Source organism: Eleutherodactylus coqui, chromosome 5 (assembly GCF_035609145.1).
Source record: "Eleutherodactylus coqui strain aEleCoq1 chromosome 5, aEleCoq1.hap1, whole genome shotgun sequence".
Classification (NCBI taxonomy): Eukaryota; Metazoa; Chordata; class Amphibia; order Anura; family Eleutherodactylidae; genus Eleutherodactylus; species Eleutherodactylus coqui.
This window is the reverse complement of record NC_089841.1, coordinates 160,283,078-160,302,326: the sequence shown is the minus strand read 5'-3', so window position 1 is coordinate 160,302,326 and position 19,249 is coordinate 160,283,078. Positions and strand designations below refer to the sequence as shown.

The following is a 19,249-nucleotide window of genomic DNA, read 5'->3' as shown; positions in this document are numbered from 1 at the left end:
GCAAAAAAAAAAACCTCCGCGCCCGCCCATGCAAAACAACACCATGCAGCAGGTGGAGTATTGCAAAATGCAGAAATGCAAAAAAATGCAGCTGCGCCCGCCCATGCAAAACAACACCATGCAGCTGGGGGAGCATTGCAAAATGGAAAAATGCGGGGGGGGGGAAAGCAGCCGCGCCCGCCCATGCAGGACAACACCATGCAGCAGGGGGAGCATTGCAAAATGGAAAAAAATGCAAAAGAAAAAAAAAATAAACAACCATACCCAAGCACAGCATGCAGCAGGGAGGGGAAGGCCTGCAGACATATCACATGCACCACAATGAGGCCTGCAAACTACCATGCATCAGGGGAGACAGAAGGGGGCAAACACAATGCATGTTGATAATTTACCTTTTTCAGCCGGGAAGATGATGGTGGTGGTGGTCCTGTCGGTGGTGCTGCCGGTGGTGTCGGGGGTAGTGCTGCCAGTGGCGTGGGCTCTGGTTCTGGCAGTGGTGCCACCGGTCGTGCCGCTGGTGGTGTCGGCGGTGGTGCCACCGGTAGCGCTGCCGGTGGTGTGGGCTGTGGTTGTGCCGCTGCTGGTGCGGCCGGTGGTGGTGGTGGTTAGGAGCTCCGGGTCTCTGCTGCTTACCACGCCGCTGTCCCGCTGTAAATGGCGCCACTCTCCTTTTCCTCTGTTCTTAAAATGTCCGCAGTAGCATTTCCTGTTTTCTAAACTTTATTGGCTCACTTCTCCTGACAAACAATCTGCTGCGGATCCGCTATCAAAAACCACAGCAACAAAAGCAACTGCGGATTTTATAGCGGTTTTAGCTGCGTCCATAGAGGTCTATGGAAAAAAAAGCGCTGCAGAAAAGTCGAAAGAATGGACATACTGCGTCTTGAAAAATCGCGTCACAGTTGCTTTTCCGCACTGTGGCTCTGCAGAAAAAAATCCGCCCTGTGAGAAAAGCTTTTTGCCCAAACACATTTGTACTGCCTTGCACTGCAAACGCAGCGGTTTGGCCGCAGTGCGGATATGCAACGGCAAACCGCGGCTAATCCATGATAAATCCGCCTTGTGTGAACCCAGGCTTACTGGTCTGGGTGAGGAGAAATCGCTTCGACATAGCAAACGGGAACAACCCCCAACAGGCCGGTTAAAGAGGATTAAAATCAATAAATCACTGGATCCAGATGGAATACACCCAAGGGTTCTAAGGGAACTAAGTGATGTGATAACTAGACTACTATTTCTTATACTTATGGACACTATCAAGACCAGGGTTGTACCATTGGATTGGCGCATTGCGAACATGGTGCGCATCAATGTTGAGTAATTAAAAACCCTGTTAAACAACTGAACACTATCAAAGACACCTTTAGGTTATGTTCACACAGCAAAATTCATGTTGGGTTTTTCAGTGCGGATTCTACCTGAAGATTTACAGCAGAAATCCAGGACCAAACCATATAAAAAAATAACTAAATCTTGTTATTTGTATAGCGCCAACTTATTCCGCAGCGCTTTCAGGTAATTTTTATTACCCCCCACCAAGCTGGGTACTCATTTTACCGACCTCGGAAGGATGGAAGGCTGAGTTGACCTTGAGCTGGCTACCTGAACCATGCAGGGATTGAGCTTGCAACATTCAGGTCATGAGCGAGAGCTTACACTCTGCGCCACATGAGGCTCATATATTTCCATCACGGAATTTCACCTCACTGTGCCATAATTCTGCACATGGATTTAGCACTTTTGAATTGGCAAATTCACATGCTGATTTCCCCACACAGATTTGGCGTGGAGTGTGTTTAGAACTTGCATGTCACTTACCCGTACCATATAAAATATCTCCAGATAAATACATTCAAAGGAACTGTATAGCATCTGTGCAATAACTTACAGGCTCATGCCTGTGTTCAATATCAATACTAAGGGGACAGTCAAAATGAAAAGAACAGGGGAGAAGCCCCGAAATCTCTTGAGAAAGTCACTACCTATAAACTCCACTATCACTGAAAAAGTGCTATCTGGAGCTTAACTTTTATTCTCTCAACCCCTTAAGAACCAAGCAAAATTTATGGGGCTTGGTCCTGGGCTTTAATCCTGGCTGATAGTAAACATACGGCGAGGATTAAAGCTCCTGCAATGCAGTCACAGCTGAGGACCCAGGGTAGAATGCAAAAAGCAGAAGTGTGAAAAAAAAGGCATTGGGAATAACCCCCAGAGGTCTTATATACAGTCATACGGGAGAGGAGATGTTAACAAAAATAGTTACAAGAATAAAAAAAAATAATTACAGAATAAAATAAAAATATATATAAAAAATAGACCCACCACCGACACCAACCAAAACCAACACCATAATGCAGCGTGTAATCTGAAACTATACAAATTATATATCAACATGTCCAAACAAAATGAGGAGCCATTTTCTGTACTTCATTTTAGCATAAAAATACAGATTTCAAAAATAACCATAAATTTTAAAAAAATGCTTGTATAGCATTTTACCCTTAATAAAACTAAAAAACTAAAATAAGTGAAAAAAAGATTTCATACAACACTAATAAGTCCTAGAGTTCAGCTGCCATGAATAGATCTATAAGCAGTAAGACCTGCATAACAGCAATACATCTAACAGGATATAACTATGGATAATTAATATGCATTCCACTTGGAGTATCAGAAGGCTACATGTATAAAGCTGTATGTATGGGACTGGGGGTGGAGTTATACCCGGCTGCAGTATGCAGCATCCTATCAGATGGGATCACATTTACATATATATACTATATAACAGAAACAGAGCTGTATACAGAAGAGATCTCTGGCTGAGCTCACAAGAAACATGTCCTGGGCCGCCTTATTCTTCACTCTTGTCTCTATTAGCACATGTAAGATGAGATCTGACGGGAACAGAACTTTTTATTCATTACTGACATTTGCTTTATTCTGTGTTATCTGACATTTGTTCCTGTATTTCAGATTGTGCTGCCCAGGTCACGCTGACACAGTCACCCTCTGAATCCGTGTCCCCTGGGGGTACAGTGAAAATGTCCTGTACAGCTAGTGGAATCAGCATAAGTGGCAACTATGTGTTCTGGTATCAGCAGAAGGAAGGGAATCCTCCTCGGTATCTTCTGTGGTATTATAGTGACAGCAGCAAACACCAAGGAACAGGAGTCCCTGATCGGTTTTCTGGGTCTAAAGACAACTCAAAAAACACTGCCTATTTAACCATTAAGGGGGTTCTGACAGAGGATGAGGCACATTACTACTGTGCTGTGTATAAGGATGGCAAGCACAGTGATGCATGTCTATAGAGAAGTGATACAATAATGTCAGCAGATGTGTCATTTCATCATGAAATAATGTTTCCTGCTCTCTCTGTAAAACACTAGTTTCTCACTGCTTTTATGTAGAGATTCAGTGGATATAATGTTTCCCTAAGGAAGCACAGAGACATCTGTAAGCTTACTGCATTACCAGTAATAGACGGATCAGAAGAATAGGAAATACAGTACTGCGTCTGCTGAAGTATAGCAGAAGAAAACACAAAGATACTGGAGACGGCAGCGGTCACATTGCATCATCTGTGTACGCTACACGTATTTGTTTTTCTGCTGTTAAATGTATAAAAACATATACTTTGACATATACATAGTTTTATAGGAAAAACGGAGACAAATGTATGATATGTTTGTTTACGTTTCACAGGTTTGTGCTTCAGTTCGCTTATTTTGCAATACACTGTAGCATAGTTGACTACGTTATTGTGTCCCCCAAAAAAGTACACGTTCATATACGCTTTTTCTACTATGTTCTCCTGTATCCTGTTGTATTGTGCAGTATGCTGTACCGCACAAAATGCTTCACCTCTATAAAACGTACGTCTAAGAGTGTGTTCACACATTACGGATTTACTGCGGATTATGTTGTGGATCTAATTTCACCATTTCAATTGAATTCAAACTGAGGGCATAAACACATGGGCGCATGCGCTAATATGCTTGCCTCTATGGAGCGTATTAGCGCATGACCCAGGGTTTTTGGGCAAGTCCCATCTTTTCTCCTGCATAGTATTAACACACCAGAATCCCAATAGTGAAATGAAACTATTGAGATCAATGGTTTTGTTTGGTCCCGTGTTCTCCTATGATTTTCACGTCCGCATAGCAGGACAAAAACCTGCCCATGTGTTTAAGCCCTGAGGCCTCCTTTACACGAGTGTATGCATATATATATTCGCCGTATGGAACTTATATTTGGCATTTTTAAAGCCATTCCCACCAAGTGCTGCGGGGGCGCATGTAAAAAAAAACGCTGAAATGATGGCAATCAACGATCGTAAGAAATGCTTGGAATGGCGATAAAATGCCTAATTGGGGTGAGCTGTCTTCTTTTCCCAGCATTGTGCGCAGGGTAACAAAATCCACAGGAAATCTGCCACATGTGAGCACACCCTTATGAATAGAGGAAGAGCAACAAACTGGACAAACAACTTTACATTTCCAAGAGTCTTATCTTCTTCATAAAAAGTACACTTTTTTTACAAAATGTATGCAAACATATACAAACATATAGGATTCAAAGGATACTTTAAGGAAAATGTAAACTGCAAATAAGGAATACCTTTGCATACGTTTTTACACTTTTGTGATACATACTTTAACTTATATGTAGAGATGAGCGAGCGCACTCGTCCGAGCTTGATACTCGTTCGAGTATTAGGGTGTTCGAGACGCTCGTTACTCGAGACGAGCACCATGCAGCACTCGACTCAATTACATTTCCTTCCCTGAGAAATTTGCGCCCTTTTCTAGCCAATAGAAACACAGGGAAGCCATTACAACTTCCTCCTGTGACGTTCCAGCCCTATCCCACCTCCCTGCAGTGAGTGGCTGGCGAGATCAAGTGACCCCCGAATATTTAAATCAGCCCCGCCCGCGGCTCGCCACAGACACACGCTAAGAGAGATCGGGGACAGTGCTGCTGCTGCTGCTATAGGGACAGTGTTAGCATCTTCAAGAACCACAACGGTCCTTCTTAGGGCCACAGCTCACCCAGTGCATTACTGTTATGGCTGCTGTGAGCAGTTTTGCACATTTTTTTTTTAATGTATATCGGGCGTGCAGGCTATAGCGTTCTCAGGCTGCAGGCAGTACTTGAGTATAGGGGCAGTATTGGTCAGGCAGGGACAGTGGTAGTGTAGAATCCTGTCTACAAGAACCCCAACGGTTCTTCTTAGGGCAACCTGTAACCGTGTGCATTTAACTCCGTAGTTGCTGGGAGTTGTAGTACCTCAGTATTGCACAGCAGAGCCTGCGTGCAGCCTTCATTTAAATATTTTTCTGTCCGCACTTTGCGTTGCGTCAGCTCAGTCTGCCTCTAAGTGTACGCCAAGAAACCACAAATTTTCTACGCCGCTCTGTGTTATACGCGTGCTGTCTTGTCTGTCAATTGCAGGGTGTGTCAGGCGGCCATACATTGAAAGTGCAATACACACTGCATAGCCTCAGCCTGCATTGCCTAGAAAAAACAGGAGATATAAAAAAGAAATCCTTTTTACGGCTACCGGTGACCCAGTGCATTTGCCTGCGCGGCCTGTGGGACTTCACGTCCATCCAAACTGCATAGTGCACAGCAAGGCCTAAGTGCAGCCTTCATTTAAATATTTTTCTGTCCGCACTTTGCGTTGCCTCAACTCAGTCTGCCTCTAAGTGTACGCCAAGAAACCTTCAAATTTTCTTAATTCACAAACAGTTTTACACCGCTCTGTAGGGGTAGGGGTAGAGGACGTGGACGCGGTCGAGGACGCGGAGTCCCAAGTGTGGGTGTGGGCATAGGACGAGTTCCTGGTCCAGGTGAATCGCAGCCGGCTGCTGCGGGAGTAGGAGAGAGGACAGTTTCTGGGGTCCCCAGCTTCATATCACATATTTGGGTCCACATCGTAGACCTTAATTAAAAAATGAGCAGTGTGAGCAGGTCCTGTCATGGATGGCAGAAAGTGCATCCAGCAATCTATCGACCAACCAGTGTTTTACGCCGTCCACTGCTGCAACTCTGAATCCTCTAGCTGCTGCTCCTCCTTCCTCCCAGCCTCCTCAGTCCATTAAAATGACACATTCTGAGGAGCAGGCAGACTCCCAGGAACTGTTCTCGGGCCCCTGCCCAGATTGGGCAGCAATGGTTCCTCTCCCACTGGAGGAGTTTGTCGTGACCGATGCCCAACCTTTGGAAAGTTCCCGGGGTCCGGGGGATGAGGCTGGGGACTTCCAACAACTGTCTCAAGAGCTTTCAGTGGGTGAGGAGGACGATGACGATGAGACACAGTTGTCTATCAGTGAGGTAGTAGTAAGGACAGTAAGTCTGAAGGAGGAGCGCACAGAGGATTCGGAGGAAGAGCCGCTGGACGATGAGGTGACTGACCCCACCTGGTGTGATAAGCCAATTGAGGACAGGTCTTCAGAGGGGGAGGCAATTGCAGCCGCAGGACAGATTGGAAGAGGCAGTGGGGTGGCCAGGGGTAGAGGCAGGGCCAGACCGAATAATGCACCAGCTGTTTCCCAAAGCACCCCCTCGCGCCAAACCACCGTGCAGAGGCCAAGGTGCTCTAAGGTGTGGCAGTTTTTCACTGAGACGGCGGACGACCGACGAACAATGGTGTGCAACCTTTGTCACGGCAAGATCAGCCGGGGAGCCACCACCACCAGCCTCACCACCACCAGCATGCGCAGGCATATGATGGCCAAGCACCCCACAAGGTGGGGCGAAGGCCGTTCACCGCCTCCAGCTTGCGCCACTGCCTCTCCTCCTGGGCCCCAACCTGCCACTGAGATTCAACCCCCCTCTCACGACACAGGCACGACCGTCTCCGGGCTTGGACCCACACCACCTCCGCTGTCCTCGGCCACATCCAGCAATGTCTCTCAGCGCAGCGTCCAGCTGTCGCTAAGAGAATCGTTGGAGCGAAAGCGCAAATATGCCGCCACGCACCCGCACGCTCAAGCTTTAAATGTCCACATAGCCAAATTGATCAGCCTGGAGATGCTTCCCTATAGGCTGGTGGAAACTGCGTTCAAAAACATGATGGCGACGGCAGCCCCGCGCTACTCTGTCCCCAGTCGCCACTATTTTTCACGGTGTGCCATCCCAGCCCTGCACGACCACGTCTCACGCAACATTGTACGCGCCCTCACCAACTCGGTTACTGGCAAGGTCCACTTAACAACGGACACGTGGACAAGCACAGGCGGGCAGGGCCACTATATCTCCCTGATTGCACATTGGGTGAATTTAGTGGAGGCTGGGACCGAGTCAGAGCCTGGGACCGCTCATGTACTACCCACCCCCAGAATTGCGGGCCCCAGATCGGTGCTGGTATCTGCGGCGGTGTATGCCACCTCCACTAAACCTTCCTCCTCTTCCTCCTCCAACGCAACCTCTACCTCGCAATCAAGACTTCTCAGCAGCAGCACGTCGCCGTCAGTCTGAGTGGCGCGGCAGCACAGCGGTGGGCAAGCGTCAGCAGGCCGTGCTGAAACTACTCAGCTTAGGAGAGAAGAGGCACACGGCCCACGAACTGTTGCACGGTCTGACAGAGCAGACCGACCGCTGGCTTTCGCCACTGAGCCTCCAACTGGGCATGGTCGTGTGTGACAACGGCCATAACCTGGTGGCGGCTCTGCAGCTCGGCAGCCTCACGTACGTGCCATGCCTGGCCCACGTCTTTAATTTGGTGGTTCAGCGGTTTCTGAAAGGCTACCCACACTTGTCAGACCTCCTCGGTAAGGTGCGCCGGGTCAGCGCACATTTCCGCAAGTCCAACACGGACGCTGCCACCCTGCAACATCGTTTTTATTCTGCTAGTGCACTGACTGCTTTGCGACGTGCCCACACGGTGGAACTCTACGCTTCACATGTTGTCCCAGGTGTATGAGCAGCATAGAGCTATAGTGGAATACCAACTCCAACATGGGCGGTGTAGTGGGAGTCAGCCTCCTCAATTCTTTACAGAGGAGTGGGCCTGGATGGCAGATATCTGCCAGGTCCTTGGAAACTTTGAGGAGTCCACCCTGATGGTGAGCGGCGAGGCTGCAATCATTAGCGTCACCATTCCCCTGCTATACCTGTTGAGAAGTTCCCTGCAAAGCATGAAGGCTGATGCTTTGCGGGCGGAAACGGAGGCGGGGGAAGACAGTATATCGCTGGATAGTCAGAGCACCCTCATGTCTATATCTCAGCGCGTTGAGGAGGAGGAGGAGGGTGAGGAGCCTGCGGAAGAAGAGACAGCTGGGCCGATTGCAGAGGGTACCCATGCTGCTTGCCTCTCATCCATTCAGCGTGTGTGGCCTGAGGAGGAGGAGGCTACTCAAAGTGATCTTCCTAGTGAGTACAGTCATATGTTGCGTACAGGTACCCTGGCACACATGGCTGACTTTATGTTAGCATGCCTTTCTCGTGACCCTCGCGTTAGACACATTCTGGCCACTATGGATTACTGGGTGTACACACTGCTTGACCCACGGTATAAGGATAACCTTTCCACTCTCATTCCCAAAGGGAAAGGGGTTTGAGAGTGATGCAATACCACAGGGCCCTGGTGGACAAACTGATGGTAAACTTCCCATCTGACAGCGCTAGTGGCAGAAGGTGCAGTTCCGAGGGCCAAGTAGAAGGGGAGGCGCGGAAATCAGGCAGCATGTTCAGCGCAGGCAGGGGAACACTCTCCAAGGCCTTTGCCAGCTTTATGGCTCCCCAGCAAGACTGTGTCACACCTCCACAGTCCAGGCTGAGTCGGAGGGAGCACTGTAAGAAGATGGTGAGGGAGTACGTAGCCGATCGTACCACCGTCCTCCGTGACGCCTCTGCTCCGTACAGCTACTGGGTGTCAAAGCTGGACACGTGGCCCGAACTCGCGGTGTATGCCCTGGAGGTGTTGGCTTGCCCTGCGGCTAGCGTCTTGTCAGAGAGGGTGTTTAGTGCAGCTAGGGGAATCATCACGGACAAGCGTACCCGCCTGTCAACTGACAGTGCCGACAGGCTTACACTCATAAAGATGAACAAAGCCTGGACTTCCCCAGACTTCTCTTCTCCACCAGCGGACAGCAGCGCTACCTAAAGACCTTTGTCAATCTGTGTATGATATTCGTCCTCCTCCTCCTGCTCCTCCTCCTGATGTAGTGGAAACCCAATATATCTATATTCTGGACTGTGGGCCTTTGGTAATGGACAATGAACCTGTTTTTATTTTGTATACTAAGTGCCAGTACTTTTCCATTACTGATACATTGGATATGCATGCTGAACCTTGTGTCAGTGTGAAAACTTCTTATGCGCGTATAATCAATTCAGAATTAATGTGGAAGGGTGTAAACATTCCAAATTGAGTAAGCTGTGGTTCCACAAAGGAATGCCACGTCACTGAAACCTCACGTAATCACCGCGAACGGGCAATTTTTCTGTGGGCCAAAAGGCTCATATAACTTTTCTAAATAATATTTATCTGTTTCAATTCTCATTAAAGCATTGAAACTTCCACCTGAACCAATTTTTATTTTGACTGGGCTGCCCCCAGGCCTAGTTAAAAATTAAGCCACAGTACGCTAAGCGATTAATGGGTTTCACCTGCCCTCTGGGTTGGGCATGGGCAATTTTTCTGGTGTACATTTGTACTGTCGGTACAACAATTTTTCGGGCCCTCACCTACAATGTAATCCAACTAATTTTTATGGGCTTCGCCTGCACTCATGGTACACCACTGTGTCTGGGGTTGGCCTACACTTTTGCTACAGAAATGTAACTCTGTTCTGCCTACCTATACTTCTGCCACAGTAATGCTACAGGGGTCTGACTATACTTTAGCAACAGAAATGTTACTTCGGTCTGCCGATACTTCTGCTCCTGAAATGTTACCTTGGTTGATGTATACTGTTACTACTGTAATTTTACTAATACTAGGCTCTGCCCATAACGCTTCAACGGAAATGTTACTGGGGCATGTCTATACTGCTATAACAGAAATGTAACTAATAGTGGGCTCTGCCCATACTGCTTCTACGTTAATGTTACTGGGGCCTGTCTATACTGCTACTACAGAAATCTTACCAATGCTATGCTCTCCCTACACTGCTGCCAGGGAAATGTTTATCTGCTGCTTTGCCCATACTGCTTCTACGTAACTGTTGCTGGGGTCTGACTACACTGCTACTACTAAATGTCACAAATGCTGTGGTCTCCCTACACTGCTGCCAGGGAAATGTGAATCTGCTGCTTTGCCCATACTGCTTCTACGTAAATGTTACTGGGGTCTGACTATACTGCTACTACTGAAATGTTACAAATGCTGTGCTCTCCCTACACTGCTGCCAGGAAAATGTGAATCTGCTGCTTTGCCCATATTGCTTCTACGTAACTGTTACTGGGGTCTGACTATACTGCTACTACTGAAATGTTACAAATGCTGTGCTCTCCCTACACTGCTGCCAGGGAAATGTGAATCTGCTGCTTTGCCCATACTGCTTCTACGTAACTGTTACTGGGGTCTGCCTATACTGCTGCTACTGCTATGTTACAGGGTTGTGGAAACAGAGACTTCCCAAAGACATGATGGTGGCGAGGCCGCGCTACTAGGTACCCAGGCGCGACAACTTTTCAGCGACACGGTCACTGGGAAGGTGCATATAACCACGGACACGGGGACAGGCCACATACTGCCTCAAAAACATCCCCATCCTCCTCCTCCAACAATGAAAACATTCTTGGCAAATGCTTTCGCGGTGGTCCGTCTGTCGGCAGTCCAAGAATTTCACCTTAAACGACACAATAAGAAAGCCCACCACCACGGCCCACTTAATCCTGGCCACATTCTGAAATCAACGAAATAAAACCGCGCTAATAGGTCCACAGTCGCGATCACTATCCTACCAATGCGGTTACTGGTAAGGTGCATATAACAACAGACACAGGTACACGACACGTACTGCCTCATAATCATCCCCCTCCTCCTCCTCCAACAATGAAAACATTCTTGGCCGAAGCCCACCTGTATGTAATCAGACGTTAGCTTTGCTGTCCAGGGCACTGCAATGGGATATATTTATGTACCGCTGGTGGGTTCCAGGGAGCGACCCCTGCTGTGGGTCCACAGGGACTTCACATTGGGGCGTTGTACCTGCCTGTGTATACTTATAAAAAACCCCAGTCTGACTGGGGCATTCAGTGTGGGCTAAAGCCCACCTGCATTTAATCTGACGTTACCTCCGCTGTGCTGTGCAATGCAATGGGATTTATTTATGTACCGCCGGTGGCTTCCTGGGACCCGCCCATGTGGTCGGTCCACACAGAGTTGTACCTGCCTGTGTCTACTTATAAAGAACCCCAGTCTGACTGGGGCATGCAGTGTGGACAGAAGCCCACCTGTATTTAATCTGACGTTAGCTCTGCTGTCCAGGGCACTGCAATAGGATGTATTTATGTACCACCGGTGGGTTCCAGGGAGCCACCCATGCTGTGGGTCCACAGGGACTTCACATAGGGGAGTTGTTCCTGCCTGTGACTACTTATAAAGAACCCCGGTCTGACTGGGGCATGCAGTGTGGGCCGAAGCCCACCTGCATTTAATCTGACGTTACCTCAGCTGTGCTGGGCAATGCAATGGGATTTATTTATGTACCGCCGGTGGCTTCCTGGGACCCACCCATGCTGTGGGTGCACACGGAATTCCCATTGCAGAGTTGTACCTGCCTGTGTATACTTATAAAAAAACCCAGTCTGACTGGGGCATTCAGTGTGGGCCAAAGCCCACCTGTATTTAATCTGACGTTAGCTCTGCTGTCCAGGGCACTGCAATGGGATATATTTATGTACCGCCGGTGGGTTCCAGGGAGCCACCCCTGCTGTGGGTCCACAGGGACTTCCCATACGGGAGTTGTACCTACCTGTGTCTACTTATAAAAAACCCCAGTCTGACTGGGGCATGCAGTGTGGGCCAAAGCCCACCTGTATTTTATCTGACGTTAGCTCAGCTTGCAGGGCACTGCAATGGAATTTATTTATGTACCGCCGGTGGCTTCCTGGGACCCACCCATGCTGTCGGTCCACATGGAGTTGTACCTGCCTGTGTCTACTTATAAAGAACCCCAGTCTGACTGGGGCATGCAGTGTGGACCGCAGCCCACCTGTATTTAATCTGACGTTAGCTCTGCTGTCCAGGGCACTGCAATGGGATGTATTTATGTACCGCCGGTGGGTTCCAGGGAGCCATCCATGCTGTGGGTCCACAGGGACTTCACATAGGGGAGTTGTTCCTGCCTGTATCTATGTATTAAAAACCCCGGTCAGACTGGGGCATGCAGTGTGGGCCGTAGCCCACCTGTATTTAATCTGACGTTAGCTCTACTATCCGGGGCACTGCACTGGGACAAACTTCAGGAGCAATACAGCGCTAATGAGACGTGCACAGCTACGCTAGCATTGGAGTCCGCTGTAGGCCCACGATTGCTGAGGGTTTGTGCAGAGGCCTATGTCCTGGATGCAGTGAAAGTCCGCTTCCTGCCTAGGATTGCTGAAGCTGTGGACCGAGGCCTATGTCGTGGGCGCGGTGCAAGTCTGCCATGTTTGGCCGCTCAGATCAATTTTTGGTTCATGTCTTGGGTTTCCTAGGACCCACCTATGCTGTTGATGCAAACTTAGTTCCCATCGCGGTGTTTGACCTGTCTGGCACAAAGACACTGACTGACTTGGGTAGAGGGCAGAGCGCTGACGACTTTCCCCTTGCAGTGTGGATTGAGCTATGCGACACCTTGACAGAATGAATACTGTGTAGCACATGGATTCCCCATTGCTATGCCCACGTTTGCAGCTCCTGACGGAGGTGGCACAGGATTGGATTTCTCATTGCTTCTGTACAGAATTGTGGGCTATCGCCCCACCCCTTTTAAAGAGGGTCGCTGCCTGGCCCTGCCAACCCTCTGCAGTGTGTGCCTCTGGTTCCTCCTCATCGCAGACGCACTTAGAAATAGACATGAGGGTGGTGCGGCTATGAGGCCAGCGTGTGGCAGGAGGGCAGCTGAAGGCTGCGCAGGGACACTTTGGTGTGCGCTGTGGACACTGGGTCATGCGGGGGGGTTGGGCAGCATGTAACCCAGGAGAAGAGGCAGCGGTGTGTCCCGCAGGCAGTGCTTGTGCTTAGTTGGAGGTAGTGTGGTGCTTAGCTAAGGTGTGCCTTGCTAATGAGGGTTTGTCAGAAGTAAAAATTGTTAGGGGGGGCCACTCTTGCCGCTATTGTGGCTTAATAGTGGGACCTGGGAACCTGAAATGCAGCCCAGCATGTTGCCCCTCGCCTGCCCTATCCGTTTCTGCGTCGTTTCCATCACTTTCTTGGGTTTTCCAGATTTTCACCAATGAAAACCTTAGCGGAGCATGGGTGATATACAAAAATGCTCGAGTCGCCCATTGACTTCAATTGCTGTGTCTGGAATATTTAAAAGGATTGTCCAACTTAACTTTGTTTTAATATTCTTGGAACCCGCATGCTCAAAACTATATAAAAGTAACACAATCATTGTGGCACCAGAACACTGAATTGGGTCTTTTGCCCTGGTGATATACGATACACTTGTCATGTAGGCTTCTAATGTAAAAACTGCCGGCAGGTTTAGAGGACATCACTGATGACATCTTTGTCAGGTAAACAACCACGTAACTTAAGGTCCTTTTACAAGCAACGATTATCGCTAAAACGGCCGACTAACCGAACTGACAACATTTTTGCATAAAATTACAAGTACAGATAATGGCTTTAAGGCCTGTTTCACAGAAGCTACAAAATCTTGCAACAAAATCATTGCTACAAAATGCATATATGTAAAGCCCACGGGTTCTTCTTTTACATGAGTAATGTTTTGTAGCCTAAAGGAACCAATTGAAAACCATGGGCTTCACATACATGCATTTTGTAGTGATGATTTTGTAGCGAGATTTTGCAGCTCATGTGAAACATCTTTATTTCCCTCATTAGCTAAAGTAAACTCAGTACAAGTTGCTTGCTGAGGTGGGCGTGTGTTTATACAAGGGATTATCTGGTGACCAGATTCCATTGTCTTCTCCCAACATGAGTAAACAAGGTACTCTTTGTGTATGCAAGGCAAAAAAAAACATCATTTAGCTGCTCAAAAGTCTGGACGAATTCCATTCAAATGAAACGTCTTTTCAGCAGCTGAACAATGTTTTTTATGCTGGCTAAAAACTCGCAACTAATGACAAGTGAACGAATAGTGCATGACTGCCTGCGTTTACACGTAACGATTATCGCACATTTTTGGCTGTTTGAATGAATTTTCAGTGTAATTGTTGCGTGTAAAAGGGCCTTAATGCAGCCAAAGTTAACAGCAGACCAAAGCGCAGCAGGGGAGCAGCACAGCAGCTGAGAAGTTAGCACATTTTGCTTTTTTTCCATATATATCGTCCCCCCAATGCCACCAATGATTTTGGTATTGGAAAACCCCTTTAAGAATAGACCATAATTTTTTAACCAGTGGAGATCCAATTCCTGATACCCCTGCTATTTTGCAGAATGAAGGCTCTACTAAGGGTTTTTACCCACTAGCGATGTTTTTACCTAAAATGCGAGAGAGATGATTATGAAACCAATGATTTTCAATGGTTTCATACTCATTTTCAATTTTTTACTTCAGACTCACATCGCAGAGAAAAAATCTGCGATATCGCTCAGTTTTTTCTGCCTGCACATCAATGAATAGCTGAGCGCTGCCTGTGATTGACTGATCACTCAGCCAATCAGCACAGCCCTTTTCAGGAGGTGGGGATTTTTAAACCCCCGCCTGCTGAAAGAGCTTCACAGCAGTGGCGGGAAGCCGGCTGGAGGACACGCCTGAGTGGTGGAGAGGTGAGTATAAACTTTTTTTTCACCAACTAGGGATGATTTTCAGTGAAGGGCTTATATTTCAAGCCCCTCCCTGAAAATCATCGCTGCGGGGGTTGCCCACAACCCACTGCTTTCAATGGGGCCCCAGCAGCGCTGACCCCATTGAAAGCAATGGGATAGCATCCCAGACTTTTGACACAGCTGTGGTAGAAGTCCGCGATATACTCCCTAAGCTTTCAATGGGGCTGGCGCTGCTGCTTATAATCTATGCCAGAAATTGGTGTTGATCATACCAAAAATCTACTTTAGCTCCTAGCTGGTGTAGGTTTTTCACCTGCTGCACAGAGGTGCTGCAAGATGAAACAAATTTATTAAGGGCTTTGTGCCTTTTAAATCAGGACAGTAGTGTTTTGCGCGCGCATGTTAACAGGCCCTGCGTGTGCAAAAAGTACAGTACTATGTGCTGATATGTGCACAAGTCTACCTCATTCTCAGTGCAAATGCAATGCACTGCAGCTTGCACAATTGAGCATAAGGTCGTCTGAAGAGATCGTCAGTCCTGTCAAATTGAATTTGTGGAGAAATTAAAATTTAGAAAGCTGCCAGCAAAGTCATGTATTCAGTAATTAGTAAAGAAACTGGAAACGACAGGAACGTTGTTGGACTTGCATGGTGGAGGCAGGCCGCAAATGCTCCAAGAAAGTGTGTAGGGCGTTAAAGACAGATTATAGGCTTCTCTAAGAAAGTCTTTGCGCAATTTGGCTCAGCACATGCAGGCATTCATGTGCTTCATGCATGCCCAAGTGACTGTGCTTCATGAATTAAAAGGTCCCAATAAAAACAAATGCCTTGCGTACTGTTTGAAGCATTTCTCACCATGAAATCCACAAACCTCCGTTCATGCTAAAAAATTTGGCATCTGGTTCATGATATCACAGTGACACATAACTTTTTTCACAGTGTGTGGAACTTTTCCCATGCATTAATTTGCATAATAACGATGTCAATTAGCGTATTTAAAACCATTAACACGGGGCGCTGCTGCATGAATTTTTAAAAACACGCTGAAGCAATGGCAACCAATGATTGGAATAAAATGCTCAGAATGTCAATTGTCAATGTTCTATGCAAGGAAACTCCCTCCACCCCTCCTTTTTTCCAGCTTCCATAGACGTCTATGGGAGCTTGCAGCATATCATTCCAAAAGAGATCATAAAATATACAGCCAAAAATAATCACATATGTCCTATTTTTTCTCACGCTAATATTTTACATGTAAAAAAAAACGTTTTTCTGAATAAAGCTATTGAAATCCAATGCTTCGCATGGTCGCGTTTTATGTGCCATTTATTCATGCACTGAAATACCTGTGTAAATACAGTCATCTAAATAAGCCCTTAGGAAATACTCACATTGCCACATCTTGTCAAAGGCCTACTGCGTGTAAAACAAAGTTTTATGTCATATACTATACTAGCAGACTCTAAAGATTTGTACACTGTTATCCAAACTGTATGTTTTAACATGGATTTACTTTGTAGAACATGTGCCTTTGTCATCACATTCTAAACCTCTGAAAAACTGCTGAAAAGTCCATACTGACCAGAGACATGTTCTGCATATGACTGCTCTATCAGTGGTGCAGAACTCCTGCCTGTCAACAACAACTGCCACTTTAGCATGCATGACAATGTTACGTATGTCAAGGAGAGTACAGATCTACCTGGAATGCATGAGGATGTATGACCTCTTTGGTGTCTTGCCTGGGACTACATCAGTATGGGCAGGGGTATTAATAGCCAAACTGAGCTAATGGTCTAACTTTGGTCCAAAAAGTATGGAATGATTTTTATGAGGACTTAGCCAATCAAGTGAGGTAAGCACTATTGATAAAACTTTGTTCTTTATGGATACGAATACAATCTTGCATTATTATTGTATCTAAACATATATTCTGATTAAAGATGAGCGAGTATACTCACTAAAGGCAATTGCTCGAGTGAGCATTGCCTTTAGCGAGTATCTCCCCCGCTCGAGACTGCAGGTTCAGGTGCCGGCAGCGGGCACGGAGCTGCGGGGGAGAGCGGAGCGGAACGGAGGGGAGATCTCTCTCTCCCTCTCTCCCCCGCTCCCTCCTGCTGACAGCCGCTACTCACCGCTCCCCCGCGCCGGCACCCGAACGTGCAGTCTCGAGCGGGGGAGATACTCGCTAAAGGCAATGCTCGCTCGAGCAGTTGCCTTTAGCGAGTATACTCGCTCATCTCTAATTCTGATCAAATAAATTGCCTGACTTCAAGAGTTACCATGTCAAACTACCAATTCTTATATCTTACTCTTTTCTATGGATTATAAATATTGTTTAGAAAAATTATTTTCCCTGTTTAAACCTTATGTATAGGCATGATAAATCATAGTCCACAATTTTGTGTAATAGAAACCAGGATTATAGAAAATTTTTAGGAAAGAACAGGAAAATAGAAGAAAAGACAGAAGAAAACACTTAACTGTAGTTAGTTAACATTGAGCTACATAACAGCATGTTGAAGAAATCATTGGTCTTCCTTAGCGAAAATCCAAAAACTGAGCCATGACACTGACTACAAACTATATACAAATGCAAGCCTAATTTATGCACATGTTATTGAGTATTAGTCATCATTCATACAGACATATTATGGCTGGCTGTCATTTCAATGTTGTACAAAGCTGTAATATGGCACCCATAGACTACTGCAGGGCCCAATTGTGCTTCCTAGTGCTTCTGATTTCCTATGTAGATACAAAGTTTTATATCATATTCATTCTCTTCATCATATATTTATGTTTCATAAAATGAAATCAACTTAGATTTAAAATGAAATTGAAGTGTAAAATTATTTTTTAAACCAGATAGTTCAACCCATAGCCCTTCTGTTAGCAAGTGTCATCAATCTGACAGGCATAAAAGTCATTTACGTTTGTGATACCTGTAGGAAAAGAAGTATGAGCAATGTCCAAAAAATATTCCCCTATGAGAAATAATTGATGTGACAGGATATACCGTACACCATGTCCTACCACAGTTTTTCCCAATATTTAACATGTTCCAACTGACGGAGCAGATTTCCATTTGTGGTCCTTCTTATTCAAGTCACATTCATCACAAAAAGAATGCACCAAAGAACGCAATCACAATGTGAACAATGCTTTATTTAGATCATTTAATTACATTTTTTCCCTTATATTGCGTCCCATAATAATTGTCAGCTCTGCTAATAAAATAATTTTGATAAATTAGTCTGACCATGTAGTTATTAACACCTTTAAGGGGGTTTTCAGGGTTATTTTTATATAGTTTTGGTTATCTTCTACCCAAAACTATATAGAATCAATATACTCACCATGGTGCCGGAACACCATTTGAGTGACCAGCGCCTCAGCATCTGACAGATGATGTCACTGGGCAAGAGGACCTAGAGGTGTCCCTTTTTGGCCAGTGACATCATCTGTCAGATGCCAAAGCACTGGTCACTGAAGTAATGGTCCGGCACCATGGTGACTAAATTGATTCCATATAGTTTTGGGCATAAGGGGACCAAAACTATATAAAAATAACCCTGAAAACCAGGATTTTCATATGAAAACAAAACAGCCTCATATCACTAAGGGAAATCTCTTCATCCCCGCAGGGATGAAGGATTTCCCCAGCCGTGGCTGAAGGGATTCCCGTAGCCACTGCTGATGAAAGGAGCTCTACCATTGCTTTCAATGGGAGAGGGGGAGGGGAGGGGGAGGGAGAACCAGAAAGAGAGAGAGTGGCATAGAGAGAGAGAAGCGGCGAGAAAGAGAGGGAGAAGTGGCGAGAGAGAGGAAAAAAATTCACATTTCATAAAGTGTATATTTTGCAATATATTTCTTAATATTCACTATTTAGCTGAGATAATCTCTCTTTCTACCATTACTATGTTCGATCACACATGGTATATTATGACAAAGTAGAACTATTCATAATCATTTACTCTAAGCAATAAAATTGTAGAGATTGTGTTTAAGATTTTGTGTTGTTATAATACATTGGGTATTCCTGTCTTACTGCTCATTTTCACAATAAGATGAGCCCCAATACTTGGTTACTGATATATTTTGCTGTGTTGTTGATCTCAGGTGTAATTATATTCTTCCAATGAGTAGTACTTTTACTATCTGTGTAATAACTCCTATTTGTTTCTATTGTTAATAATTGTTATTTTTTGTATCAGATACACTGATACATGAGTCAGGCTTGTGTCACTGTATTCTGTTTTAACTAGAGTTATGTACATTTTGTAACATATTGTCACAAGAGTTTAGCATCATAGTTAGCTCAGAAATGGTAACTAAGCCCAGCTCATAAAT

The 19,249-nt window shown here is 46.1% G+C and overlaps 1 protein-coding gene and 1 gene segment (V, D, J or C); both read left to right on the top strand.

The window, feature by feature from the left end:
• Positions 1 to 19,249, top strand: part of LOC136627977 (Ig lambda-1 chain V regions MOPC 104E/RPC20/J558/S104-like) — an 884,291-nt gene that overhangs the window by 849,649 nt on the left and 15,393 nt on the right.
• LOC136627193 (immunoglobulin gamma-1 heavy chain-like) overlaps positions 410 to 19,249 on the top strand; it is a 28,506-nt gene continuing 9,666 nt past the window's right edge. Inside the window, exons 1-2 of the mRNA XM_066602125.1 lie at positions 410 to 650; positions 2,974 to 3,291. Coding sequence (XP_066458222.1) covers positions 410 to 650; positions 2,974 to 3,291 — 559 coding nt within the window. The remainder of the gene's footprint in view (positions 651 to 2,973; positions 3,292 to 19,249) is intronic.